This window comes from Rhinolophus sinicus, linkage group LG07 (assembly GCF_036562045.2).
Source record: "Rhinolophus sinicus isolate RSC01 linkage group LG07, ASM3656204v1, whole genome shotgun sequence".
In the NCBI taxonomy this organism is placed as follows: Eukaryota; Metazoa; Chordata; class Mammalia; order Chiroptera; family Rhinolophidae; genus Rhinolophus; species Rhinolophus sinicus.
In genome coordinates, this window is record NC_133757.1 from 46,204,406 (window position 1) to 46,219,023 (window position 14,618).

Consider the following 14,618-nt stretch of genomic DNA (forward strand, 5'->3'; position numbering starts at 1 on the left):
TTAGTACTCACTCATGCTCAATGCTTAGACCATTGATTCATTATAGTTTTAAAAATGATGATACACTAACATTACTTCATCTTGTAGCTGAACCATTCACTTTCCCCTATCTACTACACAGTTTCCCCTATCTACCACCCTGTAGTAGGAATGAAAGTATCAATGCTTCATCATTTCCATTTATTCACTATCCTCTTGCTTTTTGTGTTGTTGTTTTTTCCCCTTCTTCTGCCTCTCTCCTCCCCCACTCCTCTGGTTCAAGCCATTTTCTCAGTCTGGGTGCGTAGGACACAGTTCCCTGGCCCTAATACTTACTGTATTAGAATTTAAAATTAAGAAATTAAAAAAAAAAAAAAAACCTCACTGATGGACTTTCCAAGATGGCGAATTAGAAAAATAAATAAATAATAGTGATGCTGAACAATTTAAAAACACTAAAAAATTGATTTATTGATTTATTTGAAGATGAACAATAATAAATGCACTGCATGTTAACATAGATAACGCCTCAATATTAACATGAAAATTATTTGACCTCATAAAAGTCATTTTGCTTGACTATCCTCAAATAAGCATCAGTTTGTTCCAGAATACGAAAGATTAACTGAAGACAGAACCAGTATGTGAATTTTATTTGACTCAGTTTATATTTGACTCTGAAAGAAGCTATAAAATCTTAGCAAGGTTCACTTCCATTTTGAAGGGTGTGCTCCTGTGACTTACTGGTTAATAGCTTCACTACAATATAAAATGTTATTCTTTACTTTTTGTGTAATCAGCTAGATAGCAAAAATTCTATCCTACTAGAATAATTTCCTATGTGTTATGTTGACTTTATTGTTTTTCATTATTTAAGGGGGGAAAAGAACAAAGATTCCTCACTTATGAAAGAGCTAAAGTTCTTTTCAATCAAATCACCACCTACATTTTGAAGTATTTATTGTCACTTTGATAAAATATGTAACCAAGTAGTTATCTTAATATAAGTGTTCAAATCTCTTCTCACAACATTTTTTATTTTTGCCTTTCTGATATGGGCTGAATTGTGTCCCCCAAAATTCTTATGCTGAAGCCCTACCCCAGTACGTCAGAATATGACTTTATTTGGAGATGCGGCCTTTAAAGAACTGATTAAGGTAAACTGAGGTTGTTAGGGTGGAGAGGAGGAAGAGACACCAGTAATAACCACATACAGAGACAAAACCATGTGAAGATACAGCAAGAAGACAGTGATATGCAAGCCAGGGAGAAATCAAACCTGCTAACACCTTGATCTTGGACTTCTAACCTCCAGAACTGTGAGAAAATAAGCTTCTGTTGTTTAATCCACCCAGTCTGTGGTATTTTGTATGGCAGTCCTAGCAAACTAATATGCTTCCCAAAATCAAATCCTAAATATAGAAAAATAAAACTTCCAAGATAATCTCTTACGTGTTAGTGAAAATATCTTTGCGATTTCCCACAGAGGCCTTGGAGAATCACAAAGATGTATTCTTTCATCAAATAAGAGATGCTACAAATAATTAGGTTTGCTTGATGTGTTACTATTACACGAGTTGAATAGGAACAGTTTTCAGATCAGAAAAGATACTCAACCTTCCCTAGGTTAAATATAGATGGTAAAATGCAATTAACATAAATATTTCAAAAACTGTTTGTTTTATGAGAAGTTCCTGGAGATTCATCAGAAGTTCCTGGAGATTCATCAAAGTCCTTGCTTTCCATATGTATAAATATTGAAGGAAACACTATTTAAAACTCTTATAAAATAGTTATGTTGAATTTTGCTACATTTATCAAAGTTCTAGTGGTACAGTACTCTCAGTCCTAATTTCAGTTATTTAACTGTTATTTTAAATGTTTTCTGGTACAATCTTACTGCTTTAATTCCCATCTAGCATCTTCTAAACCAATGGTTTTCAAATGGGAATGTATTTCAGACTTATCCATGGAGTTTTATAAAAATATATATGTTTAAGCTTGATCTCTGACTTACTGAATCTCTTTACTTGATATTCTTGGTGTTATTCCTGCTACATTAGGTCTCAGGACTATCATGTTATAGCTCAAGATTTTTCCATTTATAGAAAGTTATACTCATCCGTATTTATAACTCAGATACCAAAGTCACTGACTTGACAATAGGCTTAATCATCATCATTAGAAACACTGTTTTTATAAATCTTTTTGAAATAAATGTGTTTTGCGTGCCACGCAAACAACCAAATTTCACTGTCAGCCATATTATTATTATGAACCTAATCAGATCTTTCCACTTGATAATTATTAGTATTAAACTAGCCACTGTCATTTTAAGCTTCTGTCATCTCCTGATGGTTTTTGTTTTATTCTGACTCTTGCCTGAAGGCTATCTATAAGCTACAGGCCAGAGTTTGTGTTTTCATCAGAGAACAACAATCTCAGAGCCCTGTGAAAAGTATTTTACCAGGTATTGGAAACCACTTATACTTCAAAGAATAGACAGTTGAGCACACAGACTTTTGAAGAGACATGGCTTAGTTAACTTTTAAAACATACCACTGGACTGCATTAGGAGTTCTCTCTTTTTTTTTAATGATAAACAGCTTTATGAAACGGCTAATCCAAGATCCAGCAGAACAAAAACTCATTGCATAGGAATGAATGAACTGATAAAGAAAATTTTATTGTGGTTATCTGTTTGCAATAATGTTTAATTTTGTTTCATTGTCCTGTTTTCTGGATATGCAAGGGAGTCAATTCTCCTTCTAAAGTTATCTAATTCACAAGTTTTTAAACTCTGCTTTGGTTAAGTTGAAATGATACATATAAAAATGACATCTCCCCCTCCCTCACTTCAGCTTGCCAGTATCTCCCGGAAAGGATCTTATATTCTCATTTGAAACCTCTACTTTTATGGCTGCTACCCAGGAAACACTCCAGGTCACCCAGCTCTGGGAGCCAGGAGGGCGCTCAGTTCCCACAGGACTCTAACCAAGAGAGAAAAGAATTCTTAACCATCTACCAACCCCAGGGCACAGCAAGAGGCAAGAGACTGAGGCACCCAATCTTTCTGTGAAAGAAGCCTATTAGCTTATCTTCATAGCTGTGGTCTGAGAGGTAGGCTTCTAAACAAACATCTAAGGTCCTACTAGAATCCTCTCCAAAGATCTCAGCCCTATCTTTGCGCTCTCCCTCTGCTGCCCTCCAGAGCACCAGCATCTCCCAGAAGGGAGCCCATATAAGGATCTGATGCCCTGATTTTTATGTCTGGTGTCCCAGTTTCTGTGGCTGCCACCTAGCAGAAGTCCCTTGCAAGACTACCTATCTCTGGTAGAGACTGGGGCTTGCATTCCTGGGTCCCACGGAACTTTAACAATCAGAAAGACAGTTGTTGGCTGGCTATCACCCTCAGTGCACAGCACAAACAGCAGACTGACAAACACCCCCAATCTGTAAAAAGGGCCTCGTTGCTTGTCATGGAGCTTTGGCCTGAGGGGCAGGATTCTGTGTTTACAACACATCTATGGACCTACAATAGCAGTTTCTACAGATAAAGACTGGTGGATGCCATCTTGGTGCTCACACCTCTGCCTTGCTCCACGTCATCCGAATCTCCTGGAAAAGAGATAGTACCATTGACTGGTGCCCTGATTTTCATGGCTGCCACCAAGGGGACACCTTTAGACTGCCTGGCTCTGGGGCCAGTGGGATTTACACTTTGCAGTCCCACAGAACTGTACATATTTGTATACTTTAAAACTCCTGCCTGAAGGTCTGGCTTCCAATCAGTCTGAATCTAGGTGCTGACAAGGATCCTCCCCTTTGAGACACCAACAGGTCTTGGCCTACCCTCTACTACTGGGAGCCACTAAAAATAAAATAGACTGCTTAGACAATCACAAAGGTTTCAGAGACAATCAAGAGCTAGGGCAGGACTGAATTATATTACAACGCTATAATAATTTAAAAAAAGTACGGTATTGGCATAAAAAGAGACAAATCAACAGAACAGAATAGAGAGCCCAGATATAAACCCATGCATATAGTCAACTAATTTACAACAAAGGAGCTGAAAATAACAATGAAGAAAGGACAGTCTCTTCAATAAATGGTGCTGGGAAAAGTAGAGACCAACATGAAAAACAAAGCTGGACCACTATCTTACACCATACACAAAAACTACTCAAAAATGGATTTAAGACTTGAATATATGACCTGAAACTATAAAACTCCTATAAGAAAACATAACCTGCTTGACTTCAGTCTTGGTGATAATTTGGGGGGAATTTGATACCAAAAGCAATGGAATCAAAGCAAACATAAACTAGTAGGACTACATCAAACCAAAAAGCTTCTGCACACCAAAGGAAACCATCAACAAAATGAAAAGGCAAATTAGGGGAATGGGAGAAAATATTTGCAAATCATGTATCTGATAAGCGGTTAGTATTAAAAATATATTTAAAAACTCATACAACTCAATAGTGGAAAAAAAAAACCTAATAAAATAAGAGAAGAGGATCTGAATAGCTATTAAAAGACATACAGAAGGCCAACAGGTACATGAAAAGGTGCTCAACATCACTAATCATCAGGGAAGTGCAAATCAAAACCACAATGAGACATTACCTCACACCTACTAGAATGGCTATTATAGAAAAGAAAAGAAATAGCAAGTATTGCAAAGATATGGAGAAAAGGGAATCCTTGTGTACTGTTGGGGATGTAAACTGGGGCAGCCCTTATGAAAAACGGAATGAAGGTTCCTAAAAATATTCAAAAGAGAACTACTATAGGATCTGGCAATTCCTCTCCTCAGTATTTACTCAAAGAAAAAACTACTAACTCAAGAAGACACATGCACTCCCATGTTCACTGCAACATTATTTACAATAGCCAAGACATGGAAGAAACCTAAGTGTATATCGATGACCTGATGAATAGTGTGTGTGTGTGTGTGTGTGTGTGTGTGTGAACACACAAAATGCAGTATTATTCAGCCGTAAAAGATCTTTGCCTTTGTGACAACATGGATGAACCATGGCATTATGCTAAGAGAAATAAGTCAGAGAAAAACAAATACCATATGATCTCACTTACTATGTAGAATCTTAAAACAACAACAAAAAATAAATGAACAAAAAAACCAAGGCAGAGATCTTCTAGCCAAGGAATGCCAAAGATTGCCCGCAAAAAGCCAGAAGCTAGGAAAGACACCTGGAACAGGGTCTCCATTATAGCCCTCAGAAGGAACAACCCTGCCAACCTTGATCTTGGACTTCTAGTCTCCAGAACTTTGAGTCAATACATTTGTGCTGTTTAAGCCACTCAGTTTATATTTTGTTATAGCAGCCCCAGCAAACTAATACAGTTGTCCAAACTTCACACCTTCTAAAGAAAGGTTTGCCCTTTGCCCATCTCCAAGGAAATAATTCAAAGTCTTTGGAATATTCTGTTAACAGTGTCTTTGTTTACCTGTGGCCTTAGCCCATACCAGAGTTTATGCTAATAATGTGCTTCATGGTGGGAGCTCTGGGCTTCACCTTTGGGGGTGCTGAGTATATTAAGTTCACATGTAACTAGTTTTTATGTTATACGGGTTTAGTATAGTATAAAATAATGTCAACCATTATATATACCATATATATAAATATATACTATGGTAAAATATACATTACCTAAAATGTATCATTTTAACCATTTTAAGGTGTACAACTCTGTGGCACTAAGTATATTCACAATGTTGCACAACTATCATCATTATTCATCTGCAAAATGTTTTCAACATCGCAAACAGAAACTCTGTCCCCCTTAAAGGACGACTCCTTGTTCTAGCCTCTCCTCAGTCCCTGGTAACCTCTATTCTACTTTCTGTTTCTACAAATTTAACTGCTCCAGGTACCTCATATAAGAAGAGTCATACGATATTTATCCTTTTGTGTCTTGCTTCTTTCACTTAACATGTTTTCAAGGTTCATCCATGTTGTAGCATGTATCAAAATGCATTCCTTTTTTATGTCTGACTACTGTTTGATTACATGTATACACCACATTTTTTCATCCATTCATCTGCTGATGGACATTTGAGTTGTTTGCACATTTTAGCTACTGTGAATCAACAATTTTTTGATGAAACTAAATTGCAGCAAAATGAATAATTATGAAATTCCATCTCCTTTCCTATTTTAATGCAAATAACCTCAAGGTATGCGGTTTCAAGGGTGACAATATACATTCCTAAGTGACTGAACTATATAAACAGAAACAAATGATTCCTTCCAATATCCTTACAATATGGTGCTTTAAAATATAAAATTCACATGTAACTAGTTTTTATGTTTACAGGTTTAGTATAGTACAAAATAATATCACCCATTATATATACCATGATATGATGAAATATCATGCTGCTGAGGACACACACACAAAAAAACACTAACAAAAATAAATGCATGTTCCAAACCTAAAAGTAAACAGAAGAAAATGAAGGTGTATTCTAAACACAAAAACAAGAAAAAATAGTATCACATCTTGATCTTTGCTAAATAAAAGCATAACTGAGATAGCCTTTTAATTACTAAAAATAAATTTAAAAAATCTTCAAGGTTATTCATAATAAAGTTATGGACTTTTTCAAATGTCAATTTCACAGTATGCTCATCACTGAATAGTCTCAACAGACTAAAGTACCACAATTCAGAGGAAAACCCTAAAGAAAATCAGACAAGATAAAATAAAAAACAATTCTAAAGAATAGTTTAGGATGGTAAAGGAAATGTGTGTGTGTGTGTGTGTGTGTGTGTGTGTGTGTATGCGTAAATATGTATATATGTAATATACATATATGTATGCATATACGTATATATATGTGCATATAAAAGCACATTTTGGTTGCAGCATGTCAAAGAAGTGAATGAGAAAATAGCATTTGAATAGTTCAAACTTTTTAAAGAATAACACTGAAAAAATAACCCGATCTACTGAAATAAAAATAAATTATGTATTTAGCTAAAGCAGTAGAGGCAGAAAAGGCAAATTTTTAATTTTTAATATTTTGAATAGGCAATATATTCAAATTTCAAAAAAATACAAAAATTAAACAATTTTAGAGTCCCATATATACCCAAAAGAATTGAAAGCAGGGTCTAGTAGAGGTATTTGTACACCTATGTTTATAACAGCATTATTCACAATAGTCAAAAGGGGGAAACAATCCAATTGTCCATCACAGATGAATAAATAAAATGTTATATATATATAGTATTTAATAACATTTATAATATTTATATATATTACATATATAAATATACACACACACATATTTATTTATTTATTTATTAGGCTAGTGCAAAAGTAACTGCAGTTTAAAAGGTTAAAAATAATTGCAAACACGCACAATAAAATATTGTTGAATCTTAAAAAAGAAGGAAATTCTGACACATGCTATAATGTGGATGAACCTTAAAGGTATTATGCTAAGTTGATGAAGTAAGCCAGTTACAAAAAGACAAATACTATATGATTCCACTTATCTGAGTTACCCAGTCATGTCAAACTCGTAGAGACAGAATATGTAGAATGGTGGATGCCAGCCAGTGGGAGGAATGAATGGAGAGTGGTTGTTTAATGAATACAAAGTTTTAGTCTTGCAAGATGAAGAGTTCTGGAGGTTCCTTATGTGACAACGTGAATGTACTTAACAATACTGAACTGTACACTTTAAAAAATAAAAATACTCCTTCCCTCTGGTATCTAGCCACCACCCAGTTCCCATATGGCCAAAACCTCTGAAACCACTTGTATTACTTTATTTATCCCAAGTTTCCTTATGTATACATAAGCAAATATTAACAAACTAAGCAACCATATACACTATTTTGTGTCTTGTTATTTTCACGAAACAATGTATCTTGAATTCTTTCATTTCAAACATAGAAAACTTCATCAATTAAGAGCAACACTTTAATCATAACTTTAATATGTGTAGCAAAGCTTTAATCTAACAGAACTTACCAATATCTGGTGGACATTGCCCATTGTAAGGGAACCAATTCCCTTTCACAGTGAAAGGACTTTTCCTGTTGCTTGTTGAACCAGTTCCTAGCTGCCCATTACCACCAAGTCCAAAGGAATAAATTCGTCCTGATGAAGGAACAAAAGCAGAAGTGTGCTGCCTAGAGTAAAAGGACAGAAAACCTTAGACTTAATGTTAACTTGTAAATAATTTTCATTTAGAAAAGCATAGCAAATATTAACTGACATAATTTTTCCCTTCAAAACCAAATTAATAACATCATTATAATTCTAAAATTTTCTGTACAAAATACTTATTAATAGTCTTTACACTAATGAATTCTGCACCACACAGGTAGGCTGCCTAAGCATGGTTCAGAAAATTTCTACAAATACCCTAATTTAAAAAGGTCCACATCTGTACTGGAATCCCTTATAATAGATTATTTAGCACTAAAGGTAGCACCTAACTATGCTGTTCAAGGAAGTTCCCCTGATCCCTTCCTTATCTGTCAGGTCGTAATCTAGACCTATGGTCTATGAGGGCCCACCATTTGGGCACCATTCAAAAGGTGTAGGAAAAGAACTGGGCAAGTAATTCAGTACCAATGAGAAGACGTGTGTGTGTGTGTGTGTGTGTGTGTGTGTGAGAGAGAGAGAGAGAGAGAGAGAGAGAGAGAGAGAGAGAGAGAGAGAGAGAGAGAAATGTATGATGTGAAAGTGTTCCCTTTCTTCTAGATAAACTCATGCTGAAGAAAAGCCATTAACCAGTGAACCTATCTAACTCCCTCTAATGTTTCCCTACTCTGTGTTTAGGAATGGGTTAAACATGATTATGCAGCTCAGGTCTTGTGTTCCTCAAGCTCAGGTTTTACAGCTTCACTAAAGACTGGCAAATTCTTAAGTGTTATTTCTGGAAATATTGTCTCTCTTCCCTTAATTCAATTCTGTTCTTGATAGTATCAGACAAATGTTGTACCTTCCCAATATATCCTACCAGTCTCTTAACCTCTCTTTTATATCCATGCCCATTTGTGAGCAATTACTCTGGATCTATTTTTCATATCATTACTTTTTTCTTTAGCAATGTGTGCAACCTGCTGTTTTAACTATACACTGAATTTTAAGTTTTCACGACTGTGTTTTATCCCATTTCTAGAAGTTTGCTTTTTCAAATCTACCAGCCTGTTATTTCTTTTAAAGTCCTTTATATATTGTGAAATGATATATATACACCAACCTAGGACTAAGACAAAGCCCGAAACCTATCTTTAGGCAGCTCTGCAGTTACAAATTCTCAGAGATCCAAACCAGAAATTAAGCCAAGGAGAGAAAAGTTTCCTTATACTATCAAGAGAGTACATCATTGTGAGCTCTTTCCATGAAGTGGTTTTACTGGGAAGAGATGGTTTCTCAAGCCTCATTACTGTTTCTATCAGTTCTTAGGTCTGATCTCCTATTATCAAACCCCTTCCTTTGCCATCTGTGGAATATAATTTATAAAAAGGGCCAAAATTATTCCTCTTCCTATACCCAATATCCTTACAATATAACTTTTGCAGCTGTTCCCACAAACACACGGGGAATCTATTCCTCCATCTCTTATATTGGGGCTCTGACCTGTGGTTGCTTTGAACAGAATGCAGCAGAAATGACAAAGTATCAGATCTAAGCCTATGCCTCACAGTGGCTTTGTACTCTTCCCCTTTCTCTCTTTAGGAACCCTCTTCTACCACAATGAGAATAATCCAATGCTAGCAGTTGAAAGATGATATAAAATTGGAACAGAGACAAGCTGCCCTAGCTAAGGCCAACCTAGACTACCCAGCCCCTAGCCACATCATCAGCTAGCTGATCAACTGAGTCAAGCTAAAATGAGAATTGCCCAGCTAAGCCTAGCCCAAAATATTGAAGCACAGAATTATGAGCTAAATAAATAATTATTTTACGCCACTAAGTTTTCAGGTTTGTTTAGCAATATAAGCTAATTAATACATTATGTAGATTGGCAAATTCTTTCAGGGAAGCTCCAGAGTCAGTTCAAACAAATAGCTGTGGTTTTCAGATTTGTTTTTGCTTTGTGGAATTCTCTTTACTTCCTAGAAGACTAATCTATGTTACTTAAAAGGTGTTTTGATTCAAAAGGGTTTTCAAATTACCTAGTCTGTCATATTACTGAAAAACTCAGTAGAATCTACCCACCATCTTACTTCAGAGCCACATGAACCAAGGTCAATTAAAAATGTTTTAACGAAGGATACTCTTTTTAATAAACGAAATGTTAAATGGAATCCAGACAAACTACTCTGGTTGAAGAAGGGGTTAAAAATGCCCAGTCCACCTCCTTCAGGAAGTAGCCATTATGACATCTCAGTAGAACCTATTAATAGTTTGAAAATTATTACAATACTAGTTCCTTAAACTCTTCCTCAAACTGGTCTACCAAAAGAGCGGTTTTTAACGCTGGCTGCATACTGGGATCTCTAGGAGCAAGCCTAGAGATTCTTAAATCTCTCCGAAGGATTATGGCATGAAGTCAGCCAGAGAGATCCACTGAACAAACATATCTTAAGCCTTAGCTTTAATATAACAGCTCAAAAACACTATGGTATTATATTACTGGAATTTTAATCTTTTGCTTTTGGATTATCTCCTTGATGAATTCACATTTCTAGTATGCCTTGGCTGTTTCCTTCAGGAGGTTTTTGACAATTATTCAGTAAGAAAATAATATATAGTTCTTGCATTACTAACTACCTGGAAGTCAAGTTGGTCAAGATACAGAATGCCTCCCTACATTTCCTCTGTAAATAAGTCCTTACATCTGAATTAATATATAACTGAAGTTTATCGCCAAATCCAAAAGTTAAATAAATAAAATTGCTAGGAAAAATTGAGTTTATAAAACTAAGAATACCTATTCAAATCATGCACATTTACCCATTAAAAATTACAAAATTGGACATTAAACATTTTGTGATATTTCACAAGGAACTGATGAACTATTTCACCTAAAAAATTATCTAAAAATATTGCTTTATAATCTTTTAATGAATTATGCATGAAATGGATGAACAAGAAAAGATCAACTCTCTAAACTTTAAGGTCTATATATTCATGTATAATTTTAAAGGTGTAAACAAGATTTTGACAACCACTATCAAAATATGTTGAGCTTTTATTTACCTTTTACAATAGATTACAACTCATATATGGAAAAAGGAAAGGAAGGCTTTGTCAAATCATTCCCATAAATAATTTTTCAAATACAGTCAGGCACACAAAACTGGGCATACAAAGAAACAGGGCTCCATGAACAAAATCTATAGAAATAGATTCCTAAAGATTCCGGATATTGGAATTATCAAACACAAGAATCTAAAACAACTATGTTTAATAGTTGTTTAATGTCCAAAAAATAAAAGCCAAGCTTGATAAAAAAAAAAGCCTATCACACAACTGGAAATACTAAAGAAAAAAAATTTTATTTTCAGATTTTAAGAACCAGTAAGAAATACTAAAACTAAGAAACCACAATAACCAAATCAAGATATTGAAGGATGGGTTTAATGAAAAGTATATAACATAAGAATTAGTGAACTGAAGAAATGCACAAACGAAAGCAAAATTGCAATTGATTAAAAAAGACAGATTACCTTCAAAGTACAAACTCATATTAACTTCTCAACAACTAAAGCCAAAAAACAGAATGTTATCTTCAGTGTTGAAAGTAACTGCCAAGCTAGAATTCTACAATCAACAACAGTATCATCTAAGAATGAAGGTGAAAAAGACATTTTTAGATACATGCGAGCCTCCCACATACAGATCTACTCAGAAAATTCCAGAGGGTGGTCAGACAAAAGGAAAATAATACTAATTGGAAGATATGAGGAACGAAAAAAAAGGTAATAAATACATAGTTATTTCTAAATGTACATTGACTATATGAAGCAATGTTCTTGTGGGGTTTAATATATAAAATATGAAAAGTTGGGAAAGATAAATGGAGGCCCTTATATTGCCCAGAAAAAGGGCAAGGTATTTATTAATACATATTATGGATAAATGTTGTTATCTTTAGAGTAACAACTAAATTTAAATTAAATAATTTCCAAACAAGTAGAGGGAATTAAACTGACTTAAAAAATGAGCAATCCTTGGCCCGTGGCCCGAGAATGAACCAACTCAGCAGATCCACAGAGTAAGAAATAAATATTTATTACTAAATTTCACTGACGTTGTTTACACACAGCAACATGGTAATACAGACACTGTCAACTTTATGTCAATGTTTAAAATTTAGGCAAAAATTGAAAAATTCTTAGAAATATTTCATTTACAGATAACTGACTCAAGAAGAAATTTAAAAAGCTCCTTTACAGTTATAAAGAAATATAAAAATATTTTTAAAATTCCAAAAAAGAAAATTCCAGGCCGAGATGGCTTTAATGACAAGGTCCAATAATCAAAGTGGTTCTATTTCAAACAAACACAAAACAGTGGCACATTCCCCAATTTGTATTATTAATATCAGACTAGTATAACCTTAATAACAAAACCTGGTAAAAATAAAAATAACAGAAAATTAAAAACCAAGATCACTAATGAACAAATAATATTTAAAACGCATTTGTATTAATTAAAAACATAACATCTGTTCATGATTAAAAACAACCTCTTAAAAAAACCGAGAAATCCATTAATCTGATAAAGGTTATCTACAAAAAAATTACAGCAAGCATGATACTCAACTGTGAAATACTTAAAGTTGTCCCACAGAGTGGCAACAGGACAAGGCTGTCTCCATCTTCAGCACTTCTAATGAACATTAGCCTGGTATACCAGCCAGGATATTAAGGCAAGAAATTTATAAAATATGTCAAGCGTAATAGAAATAAACAAAACTAAATAGACTCACAGATGATATGACTGTGTATTTGAATAAGTATCAATAAGTGTTTAGCCACGAAGTTAGATTTAAAATCAATACATAAATGTCAACTATTTCTACATGCCAGAGATGACTTCAAAAGTAGAATATTAAAACAATTGCATTAAAAAGAAGTACCTAGAAACAAAAATACCAAAGGATGTACAAGATCTGTATGATGAAAAGTTTTAAACGTTTTATTAGAAGACGTTAAAGAAGTTTAGAAGCTGATTCGAAAAGTCAAAATTATAAGGATAACTTTTCCACAAATTAATCTAGATATTCAATGCCGTACTAATTAAAAACCCAAAAGGAATTTATGTGGCATACTTGACAGGCTGATATTAAAATTTCTATGAAAGTCAAAGGCCAAAAACAGCCCAGGCATTCATGAAGAAGAGGAAAAATAAAAACTTGCTTTATCCCAAACAGCAGAATTCATTATGTCACATAAATTATGTAGTGTGAAAGTGGCACAGAGACAGACAAACAGATGGAAGAAATACAAATTCACAGAAACAGTTCCATGTATATACAGAACTCAGTTTATGCCAACAGTGGCCCTGAAGTGCAGGAAGAAGGGTGAAGGAGTTTTCAAAGAAGGAGCTCTAAGAAGATTATGAGGAGATCGTGAAGTAGGAAACACGAGGAAATCTTGCCTCCCACCTAGAATTTGTCTAATGTAACTATTATGAAACTCTGAAGTCTATTGAAACGCTTGCAATTTACAGAGGAAGGCTTTGGGTGGTAAACTGCAATTAATTTTGGTCAATTTGAGCTCTTAGCACACCCCCAACCCTGTGACAAGCAGCTATTCACATGCTCCAGGATTGGCCTGTACGATGATTTGCAGGAGCCAGGGTAGGTGATAAGGATCCTGTCCTTCTATCTGAGATTGGTGCTATTATCACTGATTACAGCGTCTGATCACAGAGATGCAGACACAAAAGTGGGTAAGTCATTGTTTTACCCCTTCTGACCACTGGTGCAACCCTATCCCCCTCCAACTTAAGAGATTTCCCGAGGATTTAAAGTGCTGGTGCTTTTTTCCCCTTTATTATCTTCTAACCACCAGAACCCCTCGCCGACACCCCCCCCTTTTTATTTCTTTTATTCTCTTTTGGGAGTCAGACTTTCAAAAACTTAACCTATGATATTAAAAATAACCACATATACAATTTAGAAAGGGCAATTTAGAAAGTCATTGTGCATGCGCAGCAAAACATGCAGGCTCAGAAAAGACCTGAGAAAGCCTCACGTTTATACCTCAGGCTGATCCATGGCAAAGAGACAACCTACAGCAATCAAAAAACAAGAATAAGGAAACCCTGGAGAAGGGAGAGAATCTGACTTCTAGAGTTACCACATTATTAGGTTCAAATGTCCAGTTTAAAAACAAATTACAGAGCATACAAATAAAATGGAAAGTATGACCAATTCAAAGGGGAAAACCAACATAGAAATTCAAAATGATACACCAAACTTTGGAAGGCAGTTTGGTGGTGTCATACAAAACTAAACATGCTGTTACAATGATTCAACAATCAAGCTCCTCATTCTCTATCCATAGAAGATAAAAACTTTTGTTCATACAAAAACTTGCACATAGACGTTTATAGCAGCTTTATTTATAACTGACAAAACTTAAAAGCAATCAAGATGTCCTTCAGTAGGTGAGTAGATAAACAAA

General features: G+C 34.7%; 1 protein-coding gene across 7 annotated transcripts in view; it reads right to left on the bottom strand.

The window, feature by feature from the left end:
- Window positions 1–14,618, bottom strand: part of HERC4 (HECT and RLD domain containing E3 ubiquitin protein ligase 4) — a 116,734-nt gene that overhangs the window by 56,411 nt on the left and 45,705 nt on the right. For all 7 annotated transcript variants that reach the window (XM_019731764.2, XM_019731759.2, XM_019731763.2 and 4 more), the window contains one exon: window positions 7,996–8,156. In XM_019731764.2, the coding sequence (XP_019587323.1) occupies window positions 7,996–8,156 (161 nt within the window). The remainder of the gene's footprint in view (window positions 1–7,995; window positions 8,157–14,618) is intronic.